General features: G+C 29.8%; 1 protein-coding gene across 1 annotated transcript in view; it reads left to right on the top strand.

Annotated features, from left to right (window-relative positions):
• Nucleotides 1-20,838, top strand: part of LOC123291746 (ras-specific guanine nucleotide-releasing factor 1-like) — a 48,487-nt gene that overhangs the window by 10,115 nt on the left and 17,534 nt on the right. The window contains exons 9-13 of the mRNA XM_044872147.1: nucleotides 14,253-14,355; nucleotides 14,430-14,556; nucleotides 15,728-15,837; nucleotides 15,907-16,055; nucleotides 19,326-19,593. Coding sequence (XP_044728082.1) covers nucleotides 14,253-14,355; nucleotides 14,430-14,556; nucleotides 15,728-15,837; nucleotides 15,907-16,055; nucleotides 19,326-19,593 — 757 coding nt within the window. The remainder of the gene's footprint in view (nucleotides 1-14,252; nucleotides 14,356-14,429; nucleotides 14,557-15,727; nucleotides 15,838-15,906; nucleotides 16,056-19,325; nucleotides 19,594-20,838) is intronic.

The following is a 20,838-nucleotide window of genomic DNA, read 5'->3' as shown; positions in this document are numbered from 1 at the left end:
TAAATAATTATGATAATTAAATTTGAAAAATAATATTTGTGCAATTTGATTTCTTATTTTTCACAATTTTTAATGCATTAAGTTTAATTAATTCGTGTTTTTCAATAATTTTAATTTGACATTTCTATAACATTAACATGTAAAGAACTGCAAATTAGTAATAACAGCCCCTTTTAACGCCAAAATTTTTCACTGGAAGCGCTGGCATCGATTTTATTGTCCCTACCATGACTACGCACACAACGAATACCTACACTGTAATAACCCGTTTTAAACTAGTAGGTAACATCGTTTTTCACGAAAACCAAGAACTGGAATTACTTTATATTTTGGCTTGCTTTTCGTTATTATATAAATAATTTACTGTCAAGTTTTGTTTATTCGACGAACATTTTGATTCTCTTCCCTTCCCCCACACTTGCTTCTAAAGGTCAAAACTAAAAATTACAACCATAAGGCAGCAGGTGATTAACAAGCGCTAAAATATGAAAACAGGTGTTATGCAATGAAGCATGAAATAATTACCAAAGTCCTTATAATATGATATTTTTAATTCGGTGTATTAAATAAGGAAGCCAGGTGTGGGTGGCATTGTGTCTAAAAGATAAATAGCACACGCTAAAATATATTGTCCACCAAAAAAAAAAATTTCGAAATTTCATATCTCGACAAAAAATGATTGATTTTACAAATTAAAATTATTAATTTCGGTTTAACAAAATTTATAGCGCTGGTACTGTAAAATTGCAGTGTTATTTTTGTGATTTTTCGGGTGAATGAAATTTTTTAAAGTATTCTATTTATGCGAAACTATTTCGGGTCAATTAGTGAAAATCCAATCTTCTAGCATGTATACAACAGAAAAACGTAATTTTAGGGGTTGTTTTTAAGATTTTCCGGGTGGTTGCGATGTTGATAATGTAATTTTTTGAAGAATTCTGTTAATGTATTTTGTTAATCGGCCATTTTTGGGTCGATTGATGAAAATCCTATCTTTCTAGTAAGTATAAACTAAAAATGGCAATTTTGGGGAATGTTTTTTTCAATATTCCGAGATGTTGCGATGTTTTCAATGATATTTTTCGATGTATTCAGTTAATTTGATTTTATTTTGAGTTGATTGGTGAAAATGCAATCTTTCTAGGATGTATTGAACAGAAAAACGTAATTTTAGGGGTTGTTTTTAAGATTTTCCGGGTGGTTGCAATGTTGATAATGTAATTTTTTGAAAAATTCTGTTAATGTCTTTTGTTAATCGGCCATTTTTGGGTCGATTGATGAAAATCCTATCTTTCTAGTAAGTATAAACTAAAAATGGCAATTTTGGGGAATGTTTTTTTCAATATTCCGGGTTGTTGCGATGTTTTCAATGATATTTTTCGATATATTCAGTTAATTTGATTTTATTTCGAGTTGATTGGTGAAAATGCAATCTTTCTAGGATGTATTGAACAGAAAAAGGCGGTATTTTGGGGTTATTTTTCCCATTTTTGGGGGTATGTTTCTATCATGTTTACAAATGCCTTTGTGTTAGTATACCTTAATCACTCAGGTCACTATTAATAGAAGGGATGAAAAAGGATAATTTGTTTTCTCAATGATTATTGTTTGAATGATTTCTCTCTTGGATTATTTATTTATCTATAAACTTTTTTAAGAAATTAAAAAGAAAAGTCCAATTTTTATATATTTTGTTGAATTTTTATTTTTTTAGTACTCTGAGCGTTCTAGGGGTGAAAAGGTGCATTTTAAGGGAAAATTGGTCTGAGAGAGTTGCGCCTAAAATTTTATGCTCTACAACTTTATTCAAAAAATTTTTTTTGATATTCAATTCAATTCAATTCACAAAAATGTTATCATAATTCGACTTCTATACGAAGTCTTAAAAAAAAAGCTTCTTTAAAAAGTCTCTGACTTGGCTTAGTAACAATTACATTAAATTTATAAGCACTTAGGCTACTTTAAGAAGAAAAATATCTTAGTTTATCCAAATTTGTATTTAAAAAAAACGTATTCCAAAATTGTAAGATATACGATCGGACTAAATTAATAGAACTGACAAAGTAAAAAAAAATTAATAACGGTCGATTTTAATAACAAAAGGCAAAAGAGGGTAAACGACATACTAGACAGATGTATATTGTGACTGACTGCTACTACATAGTCTATAACATTACTACTTTTATTCATATTAGTGCAGCAGGCAGGGGAAATAATCTGGCTATTGGAAGCTTACATTCGGAAACACGTATACCCCGGGGGCGAAAAAATTTTACCGGTTTTTATTTATGACAGTTTTTTGTTATTTATTTTGTCGGTTTGTATGAAACGCAAGAACTACGTTATGGTCACAAATTCTTGCTTTTAAAATTTTAATTTTTTTGTAAAAAAATTTTCATCGCAAAATAATATAAGGTTTCCGTACAATTTGCGAAAATTCAAAAATATGTGTTTCCGAAAAGCCATGCACAATCGCTAACGAAACATCCTACGACAGCTTAAAAATAAATTTTCTTCTTTAAGAGTTTCCCAAAAACCTTTGCATAATTATTAATCTTGTAGATGCGCGATGGAATCGTGAAAACGCAAAGAAAAATCGATTAATATTTCATTTTTAATAAATTGAAACAAATGAAACAAAATATAATATTCAAATATTTGGAATATATTGTTCCAATATTTTTTTTTCCATAATACATCTGATATATATTATAATGGTGACAGTTTGGATGGATCGACAGATCGATGGAGGGATGGATGTTGGTTACTCTATTTCACGCAAAAACTACTGAACGGATTTGGATGAAACGTGGAAAACAGATAGTTTATAATCTGGATTAACACATAGGCTACTCTTTAATGAGAAAAAGGGCTGTAAGGGGTTAAAATATTGGTTGAAAGGTGTGTGCTTTAAAAACTTTAAAAGTTGTGCTTCGATTAGTCTCAAATTTGGATAAGATATACAACTAGTTTCAAGTTTTTGAAGCACACCCCTTTCAACTCCTATTTCAGCACCTTAAACCTCTTTTTCGCGATGTGTTAATCCAGGTTATTAACTATCTGTTTTCCACATTTCATCCAAATCCGTTCAGTAGTTTTGCGTGAAAGAGAGTAACAAACATCCATCCAAACTTTCACGATTATAATATATATCAGATTTATTATGGAAAGTATATATTATGGAAATATTACTAGATTTTTCTTTGCGTTTTCAATGTTCCATCGTGCATCTACAAGATTAATAATTATGCAGAAGTTTTTGGGAAATTCTTAAAGAAGAAAATGTTTTTTTTTTAAACTATCATCGTTAGCTATCGCGCACGGCTTTTCGGAAACATATATTTTTTATTTTCGCAAATTGTGCTGAATGCTTATATTATATTTTGCAAAAAGATACCAATAAAAGCAAGAATTTGAGACCAGAACGGATTTCCTGCGATTCATACATACCGAGAAAATATATGGCGAAAAACACGATATTTTCGGTCATAAAACCGTATTTTCTCGTAAAGTTTTGATCAGATTAAACTTTAGCTGACGCCTAGTCTAATTATTTTCGTTGTTTTTAGCTTTAGAACGCTCTATTTTTTGTTTTTTATCAAAATCATTTTCCCGCTTTTTAAACAACTTCCTACACTCCGATTTTTTTACAAAATATGTTTTCTAACTTCTATTTTTATCATAATTATCCCGTTGAAAAACGGGATCGGAGACTTATTTTAACATCTGAGGTATTTTCCTACGAATGTATGTTTTGTCCTCCATCTGTTGTACTAAAATACTACACCTATGGATATGACATAACCAGCTGTTTGGTTAAAAAGTGGAGGGAATACCATGAAATAATAATCATAATACGTTCACATCAAATATTTACAATTAAAACGAAGACACGCGCGCTGAATTTTTAGAAATAACCAGTTTCTTTTTTATATAATACATTTATTGGAAAAGATGTTTATTATAAACTGAGTCAGATAGATCATCATATGTGAATGTGACTTAAAATAAGTGATTCAACTCAACAGTTAGTGAGTGCATGATGACTGAATCAAATTAACACAGAAGGTCAAATTCAAAACTTTCAACGGCTATACACGAAATTTAAAAAAAAAAAACAGTGATTGTTTAAAACTATGGTGAACTCGATAAACATAATGACAACAATGGCGAATAATAATAATAACGAACAAGGTTTTAAGTCAAAAGATTTAAGTTTACGTATTCAAAAAAAATTCTTCACACATTTCGGTTCAAATAAAAATGTTACAAAAGCATTAATCGATGATGTAACAGCATCGATTTTAGATAATTTATATAAAATATTAAAAATTTATTTAAAAAATAATAAAAAAATTGCTGAGAAATTAATAAAAAATATTATAAAAATTGCGATAAAAATCACGGTCTTAGATCGTAACGGACAATTTACAGCGGATGAATTACGTAATTGTGAAATATTTAAACAAAAATTTCATACAATCGAAATGGCAATTATATCATTTTATGAAATGGATTTTAGTTATGATCAAATGTATTTGATAAGTGCGTTAAATGAATGTTATCAATTGTTAAAAGTGATTGTTGCGAAACATTTAACGGATAAAACATTGTTGAAAATTGATAGTGTATTTGAGTTTTTTATGAATGGTAGTTTTTTGGATGCAGTGTTTAAATTTAATGATGAAAATATGGAAACTTCTGAATTGTATCGTGAATATTTAGGACGAATTGTAACGGATTTAAATAAAACAATTGAATTGTGAAAATGTGTGCAAGGATCGAGCTTGGGAGCAATTGTTTCGCGCCAAAATCTACCTCTTTTTTTGTTTAGATTACTGTCCAATCAAAAAAAGTTTTTTGGTTAATTCTTTCACGTCTGCTGATTTTTGCAAAATACGACCTTCGAACCAATAAAAAAAATCTGAGGTTATCAAACATAATTTTGGGGAAATTTGAAAGAAATTTTTCCTTTTTTTATGATTGGTTTTTAATTTGAAATCGTTTCCAAAATGAAATTTTGATTATTTTGTTAGTGAATTGGTCAAATTAATTGAAATTTGCTTATGATTTGGATTTTCCTTTAGATGGAAACGCTTAAGAGTATAATCGAAATCCTTCCGAAATGTAATTTTGACTACGTTGCTGACTATGTAAGCGCTTGATAAAATTAAATGGAGTTTAAGTGAGGCATAGAGATTATTAAAAGGTAACACTTTTGTAAATTGCAGAATATGCAACACTTTTTGCATCCCGACACAAATTATAGTATATACATATTTTTGAAAAAAGTTGGGACAAAAATGGCGCAGTTATGATGAGATTTTGCTAACAAAACCGAGCACGTGAAATCCTACTATTTATTCTAACACGGAATGTACTTTTTCATCTGTGGTACGAAAATTGCTCTTCCAGTGAAATGTACTTTCGATAAAATTTATATTTTCCAGAAAACAATCTAGGTTTGTAGATTTGGCACATCCCTCTTAAAAAAAACGGGAGTGCTTTTACTTCAACGGACTTAAGTTCGGGGAGGGCGCCAAAGAAATGCAGGATCAAGTGAGTCCATGGCAAGATCTGGACTGATCAGGAATGTGATATCACCTTAAAATACCAAATTTGTTCCGAAAATTGACGTTTTGTTAAAGTTTTGAGGTAACAGACAAAACCAACTATCTATGCAATAGGGAATATTCATGAAATTTAAATTTGGTTCAAATATTTTTTTTCATAACTTTGTGAAACTAAACCGTTATTTTAGTAATTAATATCTTTTTAATTACTCACTATTAATTAATAAAAGTACAAATTCAGTGAGGGAAATTCAAATTTTTAAAATGAACGTGACGTCATAGTATGTGGCTTGTCAGACTTGTTGACATACTGCATGGTATTAATTACTTATATTTTGTATGGTATTACCATGGATATTTACTATAATTACTACATACGTGGATATTACACCAGTAGTACACAGTACATTGAACTGTCACCAACTGGCAGATCACATATTAATACGTCATCAACAGAGAGCGCCAAAAGGACTGCGTTTAAACATCTCAAAATTATTCTCTATTTTTAATATTTTTTACACTTAATCACAGCATTTTTAAGTAGTATTTATATTTCTTACTATGTTATAACGGTGTAGACAATGGATTAAAAATATTTAAAAAAAAATGCATGAATATTCTTTATTCTGGGTTCGTAAAAGCCTCGTAAAATTTTTGAGTTTTTACTTAATTCTGCCAGAAACATAAATATCACGTTATACAAGTGACATTATAGCGGTTTGGGGAAACGATTTGCGTGAAAAAATTGTATACTAATTTGATTCACGCGAAATAGAGCAATTTATAATGACAAAATGTCATATTTAGTCACTATTTTTCAATAAGTTAATTCTGCGAGATACTAAAAAAAATTTCGAAAAGTCCATGTGCATTGACTTCTATACCACGATGTATATTGAGCGAGACTCAACCGTTTAGCCGATCTTCGGATACTGTCGAAGTTGAAAAGGAGCGTTCATTCGTCGCTTTTATCACAGGCAAAACTGTCAGAACGCGATGAATTTTCAATGCAAATATCGAGTGCTTCAAGTGAATTTTGACTATATTGATTGGTAAAATCTATATTGAAAGATTCTCAATGGATTGGAAGAGGGGGGGTCTTACCTACCAACTTCCGTGTGCATTGGCCTGCAGTAAAGGTTTCTACGAGTTAATATTTGAAAAAATATAAGGTTTTTCGTAATAAATGCATGCTCTTCTTTTTTGCAACTGTCTTATTAACCACAGTTGCATTACTCGAAAGTTACACCAAAAGTGAGTTTTAATATAACCGTTTAAAGTCACCTTAGGCCAATATAACCTGGCACACCGCATTGGCGCCAAATTAAGATAACAAAGCAATCGATTTACATATAGGTGTTACTCTTTAAGATCTTCGTGACCTTACAACACAAAAATAACTTGAAGATGATGCCACAATTAAACCGATTTTACCTTCTTACTAGTTTATTGGATAAAATATTTGTTGTGTAAATATGTGAATATCATAGCAGCGCAATGTTAAGCCTGCCTGCAACTTTGCCAAATAATTTTTCAACATACCACACATTCTTCCAAGGTCAAAACTGATATGGACTTCAAGAATATGTGTTCAAAAGTGTGGTTGTTTTGTTTTAAAATGTGTACATATTACAGAGTTGGTGTCCATCAGCATAATATAATGTCATTGATAAATACACCTCTAGAAATTTTTGTGTTACGAGAACTGGCAACGTTATAAGTGTAAAGGAGAAGCATCTCTGTATTTAAAAAGTGTCGTAAAGCATTAAATAAGGATGGCGCTGCAGTAGCATAAGTTTACATTTTAAAAGATGTGCTCAAACTAATAAAAGTAGGATATAGAACTAAAGTTCACATCAACCACCTTTTTGCTACACAAGCGCCATTCTAGCCACCTTATTTAATGGTATTTTGAGGACACTTTTTTTAGGCTAAACAACCATAAGAGATGATTTTTTTTTACTCTTCAACACTTCATAGTTTTCGAGAGTTTACATCTGAGAGCGGTTGTGTTAATTAACGATGAATTAGCGCTAGTAAAGTAACCGAATTTTTGTCTGGCAAATTGAATTTACATTCTTTAATTATGAAACTAAATCAAAATTACATCCACACTAAATAGACTGCCAGCTCGTAACAGAAAAAACAGTCAATTTTTTACAGTCGATAAGCAAAGCAAAATTAGGCCACACAAAAATTTTTAGAACTGATGTTTAGTAATTACAGCGACACCTAGGCTAATAATATGGATATATCAGTGATATTTTATAAAAATTATTTTATATGATCAAAAGAATTTATTAATATTTATTCAGAATTTGTGATTTTTTTTAAATTAAAATAATAATTAATATATAATGCTCAAATTATTAATTTATTTTTTGTAAATTTTTGTGTATATTTTTTATGTGTTTATTTTTGTATTTTTTTTTTTTTTTATATATAAAAATTTGATTTTAAATTACCTAATAAAAATTTTTTTTTAAGTAATAACCAACTTTTCTTGTATTATTTTTACTAAGAGGGATAAAATATCGTTTACAACAGAACATACATAACTTAAAAGTTGTATTATCTCGTCTTCTTGTTCGATCCTCCTTTATAAAAAAGCAAAAAATATTTGATCCGTACTTTTCTGTGTAAACGGATGAACTTTAAAATATTTTAACAATTAACTCTGTTAGCTAATATTTTATAGCTCGAGATTTTTTTAATATGGACGTAAATTTTAATAATTTTTACCATGAACAACACTTTTTCAATTAATATGAAAATCATTGATTAGATTTTTATGAAAACCACAAACGGAAACCATACTTAAATCAATTAAAAATACATGGAATTTTATTTATCATAAAATAAAAACCGACTAAAACCGATACGTTGGACTATGACTTATGTCTGTGAGAAATTGCATACCTTCAATTGGAAAACAATTTTTCGAGGACCACAAATCTGATATGTGCATACGAGGCTGCGACAAAATATTTCATCGTGATCGCATTGTAAGCTAAACTTTATAGTATATGTAAAAGAAAGTGGTAATCTCAATACTTAGTTTCATTTTATCTATTTTTCAATTGTTTTGATTCGATTAATTAACATTTTTTCTGCCATTAAAATGTTTTCCATTGCCATAAAATTCAAGTTAAAACTAAATGATATTAGTATTCAACTTAATCTAACTATAAGCTATCACTACTTTGGACCCGACGACAAAAGATCCGCGAGATAAAAGATTCGATGATAATTCATCCATATGACGGTGATTTCGATCATTTCGGCTTCTTGGTTAGCCTTGCGTTCGCTCACTGATCCACGGGTTGGCCATACCTTTATTGGAGTTAAGTTAACACGGGTCTGCGAATTTTTTTGACTTTGTGGTTAACTTTGTGATAGTATTCACTCAATGATCCACGGGTTGGTCATGCCTTTAATGGGGTCGAGTTAGCACGGGTCTGTGGATTTGTTGACTTGTTGATTAGCCCTGAGTTTCTGATCACTCACTGATCACTAACATTTTTAGTTCGCGTTTGTGCTACAAAAAAATATTTGGTAAAAAATATATATAGATATATGTAAATAAACAAATCCGGGATGCTTTGAGCCGTAAATAGAATGTAATTGATCGTTTAGTTTATGAAAAAACAACAAACAAATATTACTTTTTGACGAATATTTTGTCTAAATCAGAAGTGAATTGTACAAGCGACAACGTTATTCAATTTTGAGATATGCTGTAAACATGAGATGCTTGTTGAACTGTTACACAGATGAGCAATATATGATAGTATTCATTGTAGCGTTGACAGATTTACTGTAGTTGATTTTTTGAACCAAAACTATATTTTTACAAAAAAAAACACCGTTGTGTCCGACTAATTAAGGATGTATGAGCACGGTATTGGTGACACAAAATTAATTTTTTTTTTTTTGAATTTTTTTTGAATGCCAAGAGTAATTTTCAAAATATCGAAAATTGAAAATTTTGTTTAATTATTTAACTTTCGATTTTTTGAAAACCAAGATAGATATCGAAAAATTGTATTTCTATGTTTTGTCTACATTCATGAAGTTAACAAACGTCCTCATCAAAGTTGAAAATAAGGTATAAACAATCTCAACCATAAGTGTAAACTTATGGTTGAGATGAGTTGAGCCTTGGCGCTCGTACTACCTTAATATAGATTTTTCGATAATTATTTTGGTTAAATATATTTTGAAAGCATTGTAGATTTACTGAAAATAGATCGTATATGAATACGTGATGATCTCATATCTAAAGAATTATTTCAGTACTAATTATTTTAAGTAAAAAATTATAATGAATATGAATATATAAAAATATTTATAAAAGAATGTTTGATTTTTTTATTTTTATTAACTAAGATTCAATGGAATTAATTAATAAAAAGTTAATACCCTTTATTGTACTCACATCATCAACAATCATTCATTTTTTTTATCGCTTTTAACTTCTCTTATTGATATTTAAAACACTGATGATATGAATAAATTCATTTAGAAAATGGAAAAATACACCATCTGGAGCTTTCCAATATACAGAGTGTTTACTTAAGTTGGCTAGATATGGAAAAATTTTTTATTATAAGGTTTACGAAAAAAATTTATTCTTTATAAATGTCTCTTAAAAATATTAACATGCAACTATTAATTCTTGACATGGAATATACAGAATGTCCAAACATCGATTATACAGGTTGTCCACAAACTGAGAAAGTTCGGTCGGAATGTTAATGATCGTGTAGAAATGTAGACAATTTAGAAGAGAAGAGAAACGGTTCAAGAAATCACCCCCGGAGATATGTAGGAGTGTATTTAAAGAATTTTGTAAAAGAGCAATTATATGTATGGAACGCAAAGATGTTTAAGGATGTATGAGCATGGTAGTGGGGGCACAAATTTAAAAATAGGTATTTTCAATTTTGATGATAAATTTATATTATGTATTACTTGACGATATAAGACGAAAAGTAAGAATAAAATTTTTCGATATCTGGCTTAATTTTCAAAATATCGAAAATTGAAAATTTTGTTTAATTATTTAGCTTTCGATATTTCGAAAACCAAGACACATATCGAAAAATTTTATTCTTATTTTTCGTCTACATTCATGAAGTTATAACAAAATTCATCATCAAAGTTGAAAATAAGATAAAAATAACTTCCACCCTTAATCTACCCTGCTCTTACATCCCTTATATGGACGGTGACACTTAGTTTTTTTCTTTTCTAATTCATTGCTAATATGTTTACTTTCTATTAAAAAGTTTTTTTTAAATTTGTTTTCATTCATTCCAAATGAAAATTATCAAAAACTTGCACCTTGCACCATTTCCAAATGAAAATTATTAAAAATATGTCGTTTTTTGAGATTCCTCGATAAGAGCCAATGTATTTTATATTGATTTTTAATGACTTTTTTCTTAAAAGTTTGCACGGATACCTAAGCTGAAATTTTAACGACATATTCTTTGAGTAAAAGACTACCTACAAACAAATTTTGAGCCTTTAAATCAAACATTGTTGTCATGCTCATACATCCTTAAGTTGAGACAAAAACGAACTGAAGGTAACTGTTTTTACTTACGGAAACAATAACAATTGTAACGTAATCTATGAAAAATAAATGTATTAATTATTTTGTTATAAATGTTTCAAAATAGCATCCTTCTACTCAGTCTATTCATCGTCAAATGTAGCACAAAACTGCCGTACGTCCTTAAATGAGATGGTGTAACAAATGAATGTAAACATGTAACACAAGCATCAATAAATAACCGAGAGTTCCATTTGCGAACTGCAAGTTGCTCCTCAAAGAGGATATCTTAAAAAAAGGCCAATCTTAGATGGAGGGACGAACGTACTTGTGTTACTACAAGACAGATATGGTCTGAGTACAATCGTAGGCGTTTTGAAGATCTTATATCACTTATATCACGGCGTCTGTTAGCAAAGTTGTTGCAGCTTTTGCATGACACTGATTAGGCGGCAGCCATGCTGGACGTCTGGGCCTGGCAGTGTATCACGACTACTGCAGGAGCTGTCACAGTGGCAAGAAGGAGGAAACTATGTTTCATCTTCTCTGTCACTACCCAGCTCTTTCCATGAGGAGATGGACTTACTTGAGCCAGCCTCTCTTTGACGACCTCTCCGACTTAAAGTCCGTCGACGCCAAAGCACTCTTGCTGTTCTTAAACAGCTCCAAATGTTTCATGAAGTAGTGGTCGGGGGTGGGCCAACCCTTTATCGGTATCACAACGGACCCAATTGTCTAAGTGTGTCCCACCCCAGGACAGCCACTCTAACCTAACTTAACCTTCAAATTAGCAAATAAATATTTTAATTACGATAACTGGTTAATTTGGATAACAGATAACGTGTTTTATAAGTAGGATTTGTAAAATTTAATTTAAAATTGAAAAAAATAATAATTATCTTCACTTTGTTTTTGCCCCATCGTATCCACCTTCGTGTATCATACATGTAATTGTTATTTTACAAAATTATTTGAATACACTCCAATATATCTCGGGAGGGATTTCTTGAACCGGTTTCCTTATTATATGTTCTAAATGGTCTATATTTTTAAACGACCATTAACATTCCTATCGAATTTTTTCAATTTGTACATTCTGTACTTTCACCCTATACATTCGATGTCAAAAGTGAATAGCTGAATGTTAATATTTTCGAAAGTAGAGATTTTTATAAAGAATAATTTTTTTTGTAAACCTTATAATAAAAAAATTTTCCACATGTAGCCAACTTAACACTCTGTACATATATTGAAAAATTAATTTGAAACATTCCGAAAAAAGCAAAGAAAAATTTTTTCTATTATCTTTTTATAGCAAATATAAAATAATCGATTTATTGACTGTCAAAAACATTGCAATTCGATTAATCGAATTTTTTTACTTAACTTTAGTATTTATACTTTTTGTTAGAACTCAATAATAAAGGAGTGCCAACTTGTTACTTGTTTTTTGTGCAAAATTTGCCATTTATTATTAAATTCTTGCCTGAAGTATTTTATTAAAATAAACTCTGCCTAACTGTTCATTTGAGGTCATCTTAATATTCGCTCAACATAAAGGCGAACGAGTTTATTAATGGAATATTTTAAATCTGATAATTTCACTTTTTTGCTAAGCATTTTATATTAAATATATAAACTATTTGTCTGTATAACAGCAGGATTTAATCAAATGGTAGAAAACATTAACTTGGACCACCCGGTATAAAATACGTCAAAATTAACGTTTCGTTTGGGCGACAATTTGACCAGAATACCATAACATGACGTTTTCGACTCTTTTATAAATAACTAGCTTTTGCTCACAGCTGCTGTCGTGATAATGATTCATTACAATGTATTCCATAAATGAATCATTTAGTGAATCATTGAATCATTTAGGGATTCAGTGATTTATTTAGTGAATCAATTATTCATTTGGAGAACATACCTTGTAATATTGACAATGCTAACTTTGAAGATCTTCAAGTTATCATTCAACCCGCTTGTCCTCGCTTTTCCCACCCGCCTCCTAAACATCAACTTTGCTTCCATCCTCTTGGAAAGTAAACAGGCCTTCGGCCATGGTGCTCGGTGCACTCCTTTATTTTATCCCCTGGTTGAGCGGCAATCATTTTAACCCCTTAAAGGATGAATTTCCAAAAATGCTTTCTTAGTGCACATTAACGACATTTAAAGAACGTTTGTGCAAAATTTTATGTTCCTAAAATCAGCGATTACAGGTGTGTGTTGATCCATTAGTCAGTCAGCCATTCAATATACAGGGTGCCTTTTTTAAGTTGAGATATTCTTGAAACCCGATAAATAAATTTAATCGAGGAAAATGCTTCAAACGGAAAATGTTAGTTTCAAAGGCACACAAGTTTAATGAAAACCACACTCGCATTCATAACTGACAAACATTAGATGAACTCTTTTAATTAGAAAGTTATTCTTTATAAATACGCAAACATTTTTTGTTGGAAACATTATTTTGTACAGCGAATATTTTAGACAGTAATTGATAGCAAAAATTTAGCTTTTTGTGCGTTTTTTGATTCAATTTGAACAAAAATGGTCTTTATAGAAAAACAAACCACTTTTATTGTATTTATTCGCAAATTTTTTCCGAAGAGTGATCTAGATTTCGCAGAAATAATTATACGAAATGACAATTTTCATACGAAATAAATTTTTTTGGTGAAACTTCAGTCGTTTTTGCCTAAACTCTACAATGGCGGAAAACTTTCGTACAAAAAATGTTACATTTTTAATCACTTACAACTTTCTAATTTAAAGTGTTCATCTATCGATTGCCAGTTATGGAGTAGAGTGAGTTTTTCATTGAGCTTAAAAACCTAAATCAAGTTTAATGTCTGTGTAAGATGTGCGCCTACACAACCAACATTTTTCGCCTGAAGCATTTTTCTCGTTAAAAATTATTTTTCGATTTTCAAGCATATTTCAACTTAAAAAAGACAATCCGTATGTAGATAGAAGATATTCAATCTTGGCAAATAATTTGGTAGATCGTCGAAAGTGGAAGACCCTTTTCTGAAAGCCTCTATAAATCTATCAATACATAAATCTTTAATAAACAGTGTATGGCTCGATTTCAATGTGTCAATTTTTTTTTGTAGGTAAGCGAAACAGAAAATTTGCGAAAAAATTTGGCAGTGGAACGAATGATTGTTGAAGGCTGTGACATATTACTGGATGTGAACCAAGTATTTGTGAGGCAAGGTACAAAAAAACAATTTCTATTTGTTATTTCTACTTTTTTTTAGATTTCAATTGTATAAATTGTTTTTTTGCAGGAAGTTTAATTCAAGTGCCTGCAGATAAACCACGCCCTTCACGCAATCGTTTAACTAATTTTAAAAGTGAAAAAGAAGTTATACGACAATGCTTTTTATTCTCGAATCATTTGATTCTTGCAACCAGGTAGGTAATTCATTTTTTCGAATACATTCATAGAAGGAAAAATACAGAAATTTCGCTGAGGAGAAAGCATCAATAAACAAAATTTCTTAGCAAATCATCATTATTTAAAATTTTAAAAATATTTGACCACTGAAGCGATTAAATTCTTTCGGCCTTTATTCATCAATAATTTTTGCTCCATCAGGAAATGTACAAAACAAAACATAATCCATGCCATCGAGAAGCAAAATATTTGGTTGAGTGGAAGAAAAACTTCTAAGAAAGATAGCGTTTTTGGCATTTTTCCAACAGTTTTCGTTTTTATAAAAAAAGAAAACAAATTAAAAAAAAAAAGTTTAATGAGAAAGTTGTAGAGAATAAAATAACCTATCGAATGGCATGGGTTGAATACAATTTTGACAGTTAGTACCCGAGAAAATTGCGAAATTTCATCCGAAAATTGTCGTTTTTATTTTCGCTATGAACGGTTCAAATTTTGTTATTCGAATTATTTGTAATTAACCAAAAATGTTGCTTCTGCCGAGTAGAAAACGAGCACTTTAAAAAATTTTAAAAACACGGAAAATTACGAATTTGATAGCAAATTTTCAGGAAAAGTTCTCTTTTTAATCAGCCATTGCCCAAAATTGGAATGCCCTACAGGAACAAAAAATTTAAATTTTTAAAAATGCTCGATTTCTTCTCGGTAGGCAGATTTGGTGTTAATTACAATATAATTATAATAAAAATTGAACCATTCCCAACAAAAACAAGAAAACTCCGATTTTCGATAAAATTTCGCAATTTTCTCGGAGAAAAACCAATGAAATTGTATTCAGCCTATACTTACCATTCGATAGGTTTTTTTATTCTCTACAACTTTCTTATTTAACTTTTTCTTTTTTTCTTTAACTTTCTTCTAGATTGCTCTCTTGTCTTCATAAATATTAAAAACTGTTTTTTGTATTTATGAAGAAATTGGTCGTATTTATGTTTTTCGTAATTCCTCTTTTCGACTTTTTTAGTTTATTTTCTGCACCAACTGCAAAAATGCTATCTTTCTTAGAATTTTTTTTTCTATCCGACCAATTTTTTACTACTCGATAGAATACTTCAGGCCTTTATCATTGGATCTTTTATTTATCACTAATTGGTCCAGTTTTGAGTCAAATTTGAATATGGTTCTTTTTAGAACATCTGGCGGTCGATTACATCTTGTACCAGATATTGGGAAAATTCCATTAGCTGATGCAACATTAATTGAAGATCCAAATGAGAATGCCGGAAATGCTGACGATGATGGTAAAAATTCTCATGGTCTTAAATGTGGAGGTATGAAAATAAACTTATGAAATTTTTGGATTGTTTCAGAATCGTCGGTATGCTCGTTATCAAGTCAATCATCTGGGCACAGTGAATTGTCAACCGTGAGTTCACATGCTCACAATAAAGACTTCAAAATTATTGTAGATATGAAAATTGGATCGCAAACTGGACAAGTATACAAATCAATTTTTAATGTTGAGCATAAAAATTATGGCATCAAAAATGTTACCCAAAAAATTCATGGCAAAAATTAATCAAAATATTTTTAAGCCAATTAATTTTAATTTCAGAAAATTCAATTTTTCTCGAAGACATAAAACACGAGTACGGCCAAAAACAAAAAACGGCCATTTAGTATTCATTTACTAGATGTCGTAAATTCCTGAAATTCTATTAAGGGAAAATGGTTAAATAAAAATCGCGACCCATTAGGTAATTTGATTCCTGTGGTCACCATGGATATTTTCTTTGCGTAACAATTTTAGTGGTATACATGACAAAAAAAACTTTTCTTATATATACTCATCAAAAGTATTAAAGGAAAATTTTTAAATCTTAAAATTTTACCAAAATTTTAACCAGCTGTATCTCTTGCGAAAAATCATCGAATTTGAAATCTCGAGAGCTCATTTCTAGTTTTGAAATCCATTGCTCAATTTAAAAAAAAAAATAAAAATAAAAAACTCAAATAAAAAACCGCTTAAAAGAAGGAAAAAGGCTATATTTTGACATGATTTAAAAATCAAAAGCCGGAATATGATAACAGTTTTTTACAAAAACATATGAAAGGATTTAATCCGTCAGCACTTCTGTCAACCCGTCGATAATTTTTATTGCTGCGATGAGAGAATTTCTTGCGTCAATTATTTCGCGCGTTAAATTAATAATCATATTCAATAATTATACTGTAAATATTTATTAAACTAAGTCTTTGCATACTAAAAATTAACATTTTATTTAGAAAATACTTATAAGTTATGTCCCTGTAAGAATGCTTTCAATAAAAATTATAAAATAAATAAATAATAAAAAAGTTACCTACAACAACGTCATCTGCATTTATGAAACTTATTATTATAATTAGTTAGTATTAATATTATCACTAAAATTATACACAATTAAGTTTTTGCTTACATCTTGTGTCTCGTTATGAGAGAAATTCTCACAATTTCTAAAGGGTTTGAAAAAAAAAATTAAAACTGCTGATAGGTTGAAAAAATTTGATGAATTGATAATTCGGAAATAGATAAAATTATATGAAGATAGAAATAGTTTTAACCACATAAACCATTTGAAAAATAAAAATAATTTATGTTTTAAATCGAGCGTGAGCAAAATACTAATAACGCGACTGTTGACTGGTTAAAAAAAGGCAGTTTCAGTTTTCAAATAATAGGCGGCAAATTTCAACTCCCTAATTATTTCAGAAAATATAGGATTTTAAGTGTAAAAGTGTCAAATTTGCTTGGAAAGCGAATATCTTGGTTCAAAAATCTCGTACAGGAACCGTTTATAGCTCATTTTCAAGAAAAATAAAGATAAAATAAAGTGTTCCAAAGGCCTTAGCAGATTTTGTTTAAAACAATTTTGAAAATTTTTGTACGCACATAATAAAATTTAGGGATAAGATTTCTCACCTTTCCAACTTTGGACGGAAGTATTTATTTCCTGAAATACATAATTTTTGAATAAATTCTAAAAAATTGAGCAAAATTTAATTTTAATATCAATTTTTCCGATAATGCGAAAGATTGGGAACAATATACAGATCGATTGGAAATTTTAAATTTAACAACTTTTATTCACAGAATTTTTTCTCAAAAATGCACAGGTTTTAAGTAAAATTCAAAAAACCGCCAAAACATGATAAATTAATTGTACATTGATGTAGATTTTTCAAAAATTATCAAAGGTAAGAAAAATCGATAAATAAAAATCGGTCAGAAATTTTACGGCCGGTTACGTTAAGCTGTCCTATTTTTTCTCTAAAATGCATAGTTTTCGAGTAAATTTTAAAAAAAAAGGTGAAAAATCGTTGATTTTTCCAAAATCACTCTTTTTTTCTGAACATATGAAAATATTTATTCTTATTTGTAGTATATACTAAAAATTGAAATAGGTATGACATTGCTGTACCTATAACTTCACCAAACTAGATGGGACTGCTTAAGCACAAAGCGGCAGAAGTGAAATTTTTTAAATCATAGATTCCAAAACTAGAAAGTACAACTTTTTAAATATGCTATTGAGGTTCTAATTTCGAGAATTTTTCGCATAGATACAGCTGTTTAAAGTTTGGGTAAAATTTTTGTGCTTTTAAAATTTTCCATTAATACTTTTGAAGAGTATACAGGGTGAGTCATTTTAATCTACCTAGTATTCAGTTTACATCCAGGCGCCTACTACGAGTATGACAAAATAGAAGCGTTAAGCAATGTATTTAAGAAAGAGATGTGTTAGACATGTGTTGAAGCTTCGATTCGCGTTGAGTAGTTGTAAGACGCTTGGAGTTGTAAGACATACTTTTGCAATTTCATATAACATCTGCAATACTCTGTCATACTCGTGGTAGACGTCTATGCCTAGATGTAAACTCAACGCATTAGTATAATAATCTTTAACAAAAGTTGTAGAATTTGATGGGGGACATCATGTTCTGATATCAGATTGGACCTAATTCTTAGGGTTTCTTTAATTTCCAATTTAGATTCTAAACGGTAAGACATTGAATGACACTTTAAATTAGAAAGTTGATCCTCATAAAAAAACGTAACATTTTTTATCGAAACTATTTTTTCGAGATTCGTCAGGTTTCGGAGAAAATGTGACCTAAATATATGTCATTATTGCATTTAATCGGTAGAAAACACGTTAACTACGGAAAAATGCTTTAGCCAAAAGTTGCAATAGAAGGACATTCGCCTGTGTCCATGACTTTGACCTACAATTATCGATCGAACTTTTAGCTTTTTTAGAGTCATTTATTTATTAAAATAATCGGACAAAACCAACCCCCTCACCCCAAATTTTCAGAATTGATTTAAACTTAGTCCAACTTCATATAAAAAAAGCCAAGCTTTTTATTCAAAATTGCCTTGGTGTTCGTAACATCCTTAAATGCAATAATGATATATTTTTAAGTCGCCTTTTCTCCGAAAGCAAGCATTTTTCAAAAAAAAAAAATGTTTTGAACCAAAATTGTTAGTTTTTTATGAGGATTAACTTTCTAATTTAAAATGTTCTTCTATCTCTTACCGTTTAGAGTCTAAATTGGCTATTAAAGAAATCTGGAGAACTAGGTCCAATCAGATATCAGAACATGATGTCCCCCATCAAAATCTATAACTTTTGTTTAAGTTATTTTTTGATTGGTTTTACAAAACGAGGTATTAACCATTATAGATTAAAATGATCCACTCTGTATAAAACGATTTCCAAAAAAATTTCGATTGATTGATTTGTAGGTAACAGTACATTTAATTGCACCATCAATCCAAGAAAAGACTGCATGGGTATCAGATATTAGTCAATGTATGGATAATGCACATTTTAATGATTTGTTACATTCAACATTATCAGATACAAGCTCTGTAACAATGCCACAATCAATAAAAAATGATCCAAAACTATTTAAAGATGATGTTGATATTAGATTTAGTCGTACATTGAATTCATGTAAAGTGCCACAAATACGTTATGCTACACCAGAACGTTTATTACAAAGACTTACTGGTAAGTTGTAATGTGCAATAGACCTTTTTCATGAAAAACAGAAATGCTTTTTGATAATTTTTTATGAAAATATAAGTCGAGTAGAGCCTGTAACTCAAAAATTACGCATTTTTAACAATAAAAACACTACGAAAAAAATTGTTAAAAAGTCACAATTTTTGAAATATTTTAAAACGATTATTTTTACTCCACCGCACACGTGATCTGTGATGTCAATCCCACAAGCAATGACAATAAAACAGTGTCAACAGTTCTATTAATATATCATTATTGTCAACTTTAAATGACGTCAAACCAATCTTCGTGTAACATCGTTTGTTTCCGGATCGTTTTCGCCAATTTTAATTTTAATGATTTTCATTGTCTGTTTTCTCGGTCATATGGCTTCAAAAAAATCGGAGGAAAAAATTAGCCCAAGACATTTACTTTCATTTAAAAAAAAAAATGTGAAAAAGGTCAATCTTTAATTTTAGTTCCCATTTTATATTAAAACTACCAGCCAAACCCGACGTTGCTCGGGTTAAAATACATCGCATGTTAATGGTATCAATTATATTTAACGGTCCATTTTTAACGTAAATATTATAGATTTCTATCTTAGATATTACAATTACGATTTTGGTTATCGAAATTTCTAGTACCAGAACACTCTACAATATTCAATTAGTTCGTTCTTTTTCACTTGTCAAAATCACTTGCATTTGTTTCATTACTGTTCTCTCTTAATTTCAATTAATCTTCTCTCGGCTGTAAACACGATCAGACTGACGGAAAGACACTGGATTTTTGTTTATATATCGTCGAATTTCGAAATTTCTAGTAGCAGAACACTCTAAAATATTTAGGTGTACTTTCAAAATTAGAAACATTTTCAAAAATTTAATTTGATTAATATATGCTTTCCCTTTATTCTCGCTTTGGTTTCCTTTAAGATCCGAACTCTGTGGTTTCTCAAGAAAGACTAACTCAAGTCGCCGAAAGAGCCACCTTTTATACCCTGAGGTTGTTCTAGAGGCTTCTGGTTAAAAGAATGTTCAAGAGAAGGGTTTTATTCTATTATATTAGCTTCTATTGTCCTTTTTCATGTTAGAAAATCGTTTAATTTAATAAAATTTATATGCAGACATAATATTTTAATATAAATAACTTACTTTTAACAATAAATACCTTGAAAAACACTAAACTTGGTTGAAATTAAAAGATTTAAATTTCGGAAGAAGGCCTAGAAAGTGTGTGTCCGATTCT

Source organism: Chrysoperla carnea, chromosome 2 (genome assembly GCF_905475395.1).
Source record: "Chrysoperla carnea chromosome 2, inChrCarn1.1, whole genome shotgun sequence".
Lineage (NCBI taxonomy): Eukaryota > Metazoa > Arthropoda > Insecta > Neuroptera > Chrysopidae > Chrysoperla > Chrysoperla carnea.
Note: the sequence above shows the minus strand (reverse complement) of the source record. Positions and strands in the feature narration are given on the sequence as shown.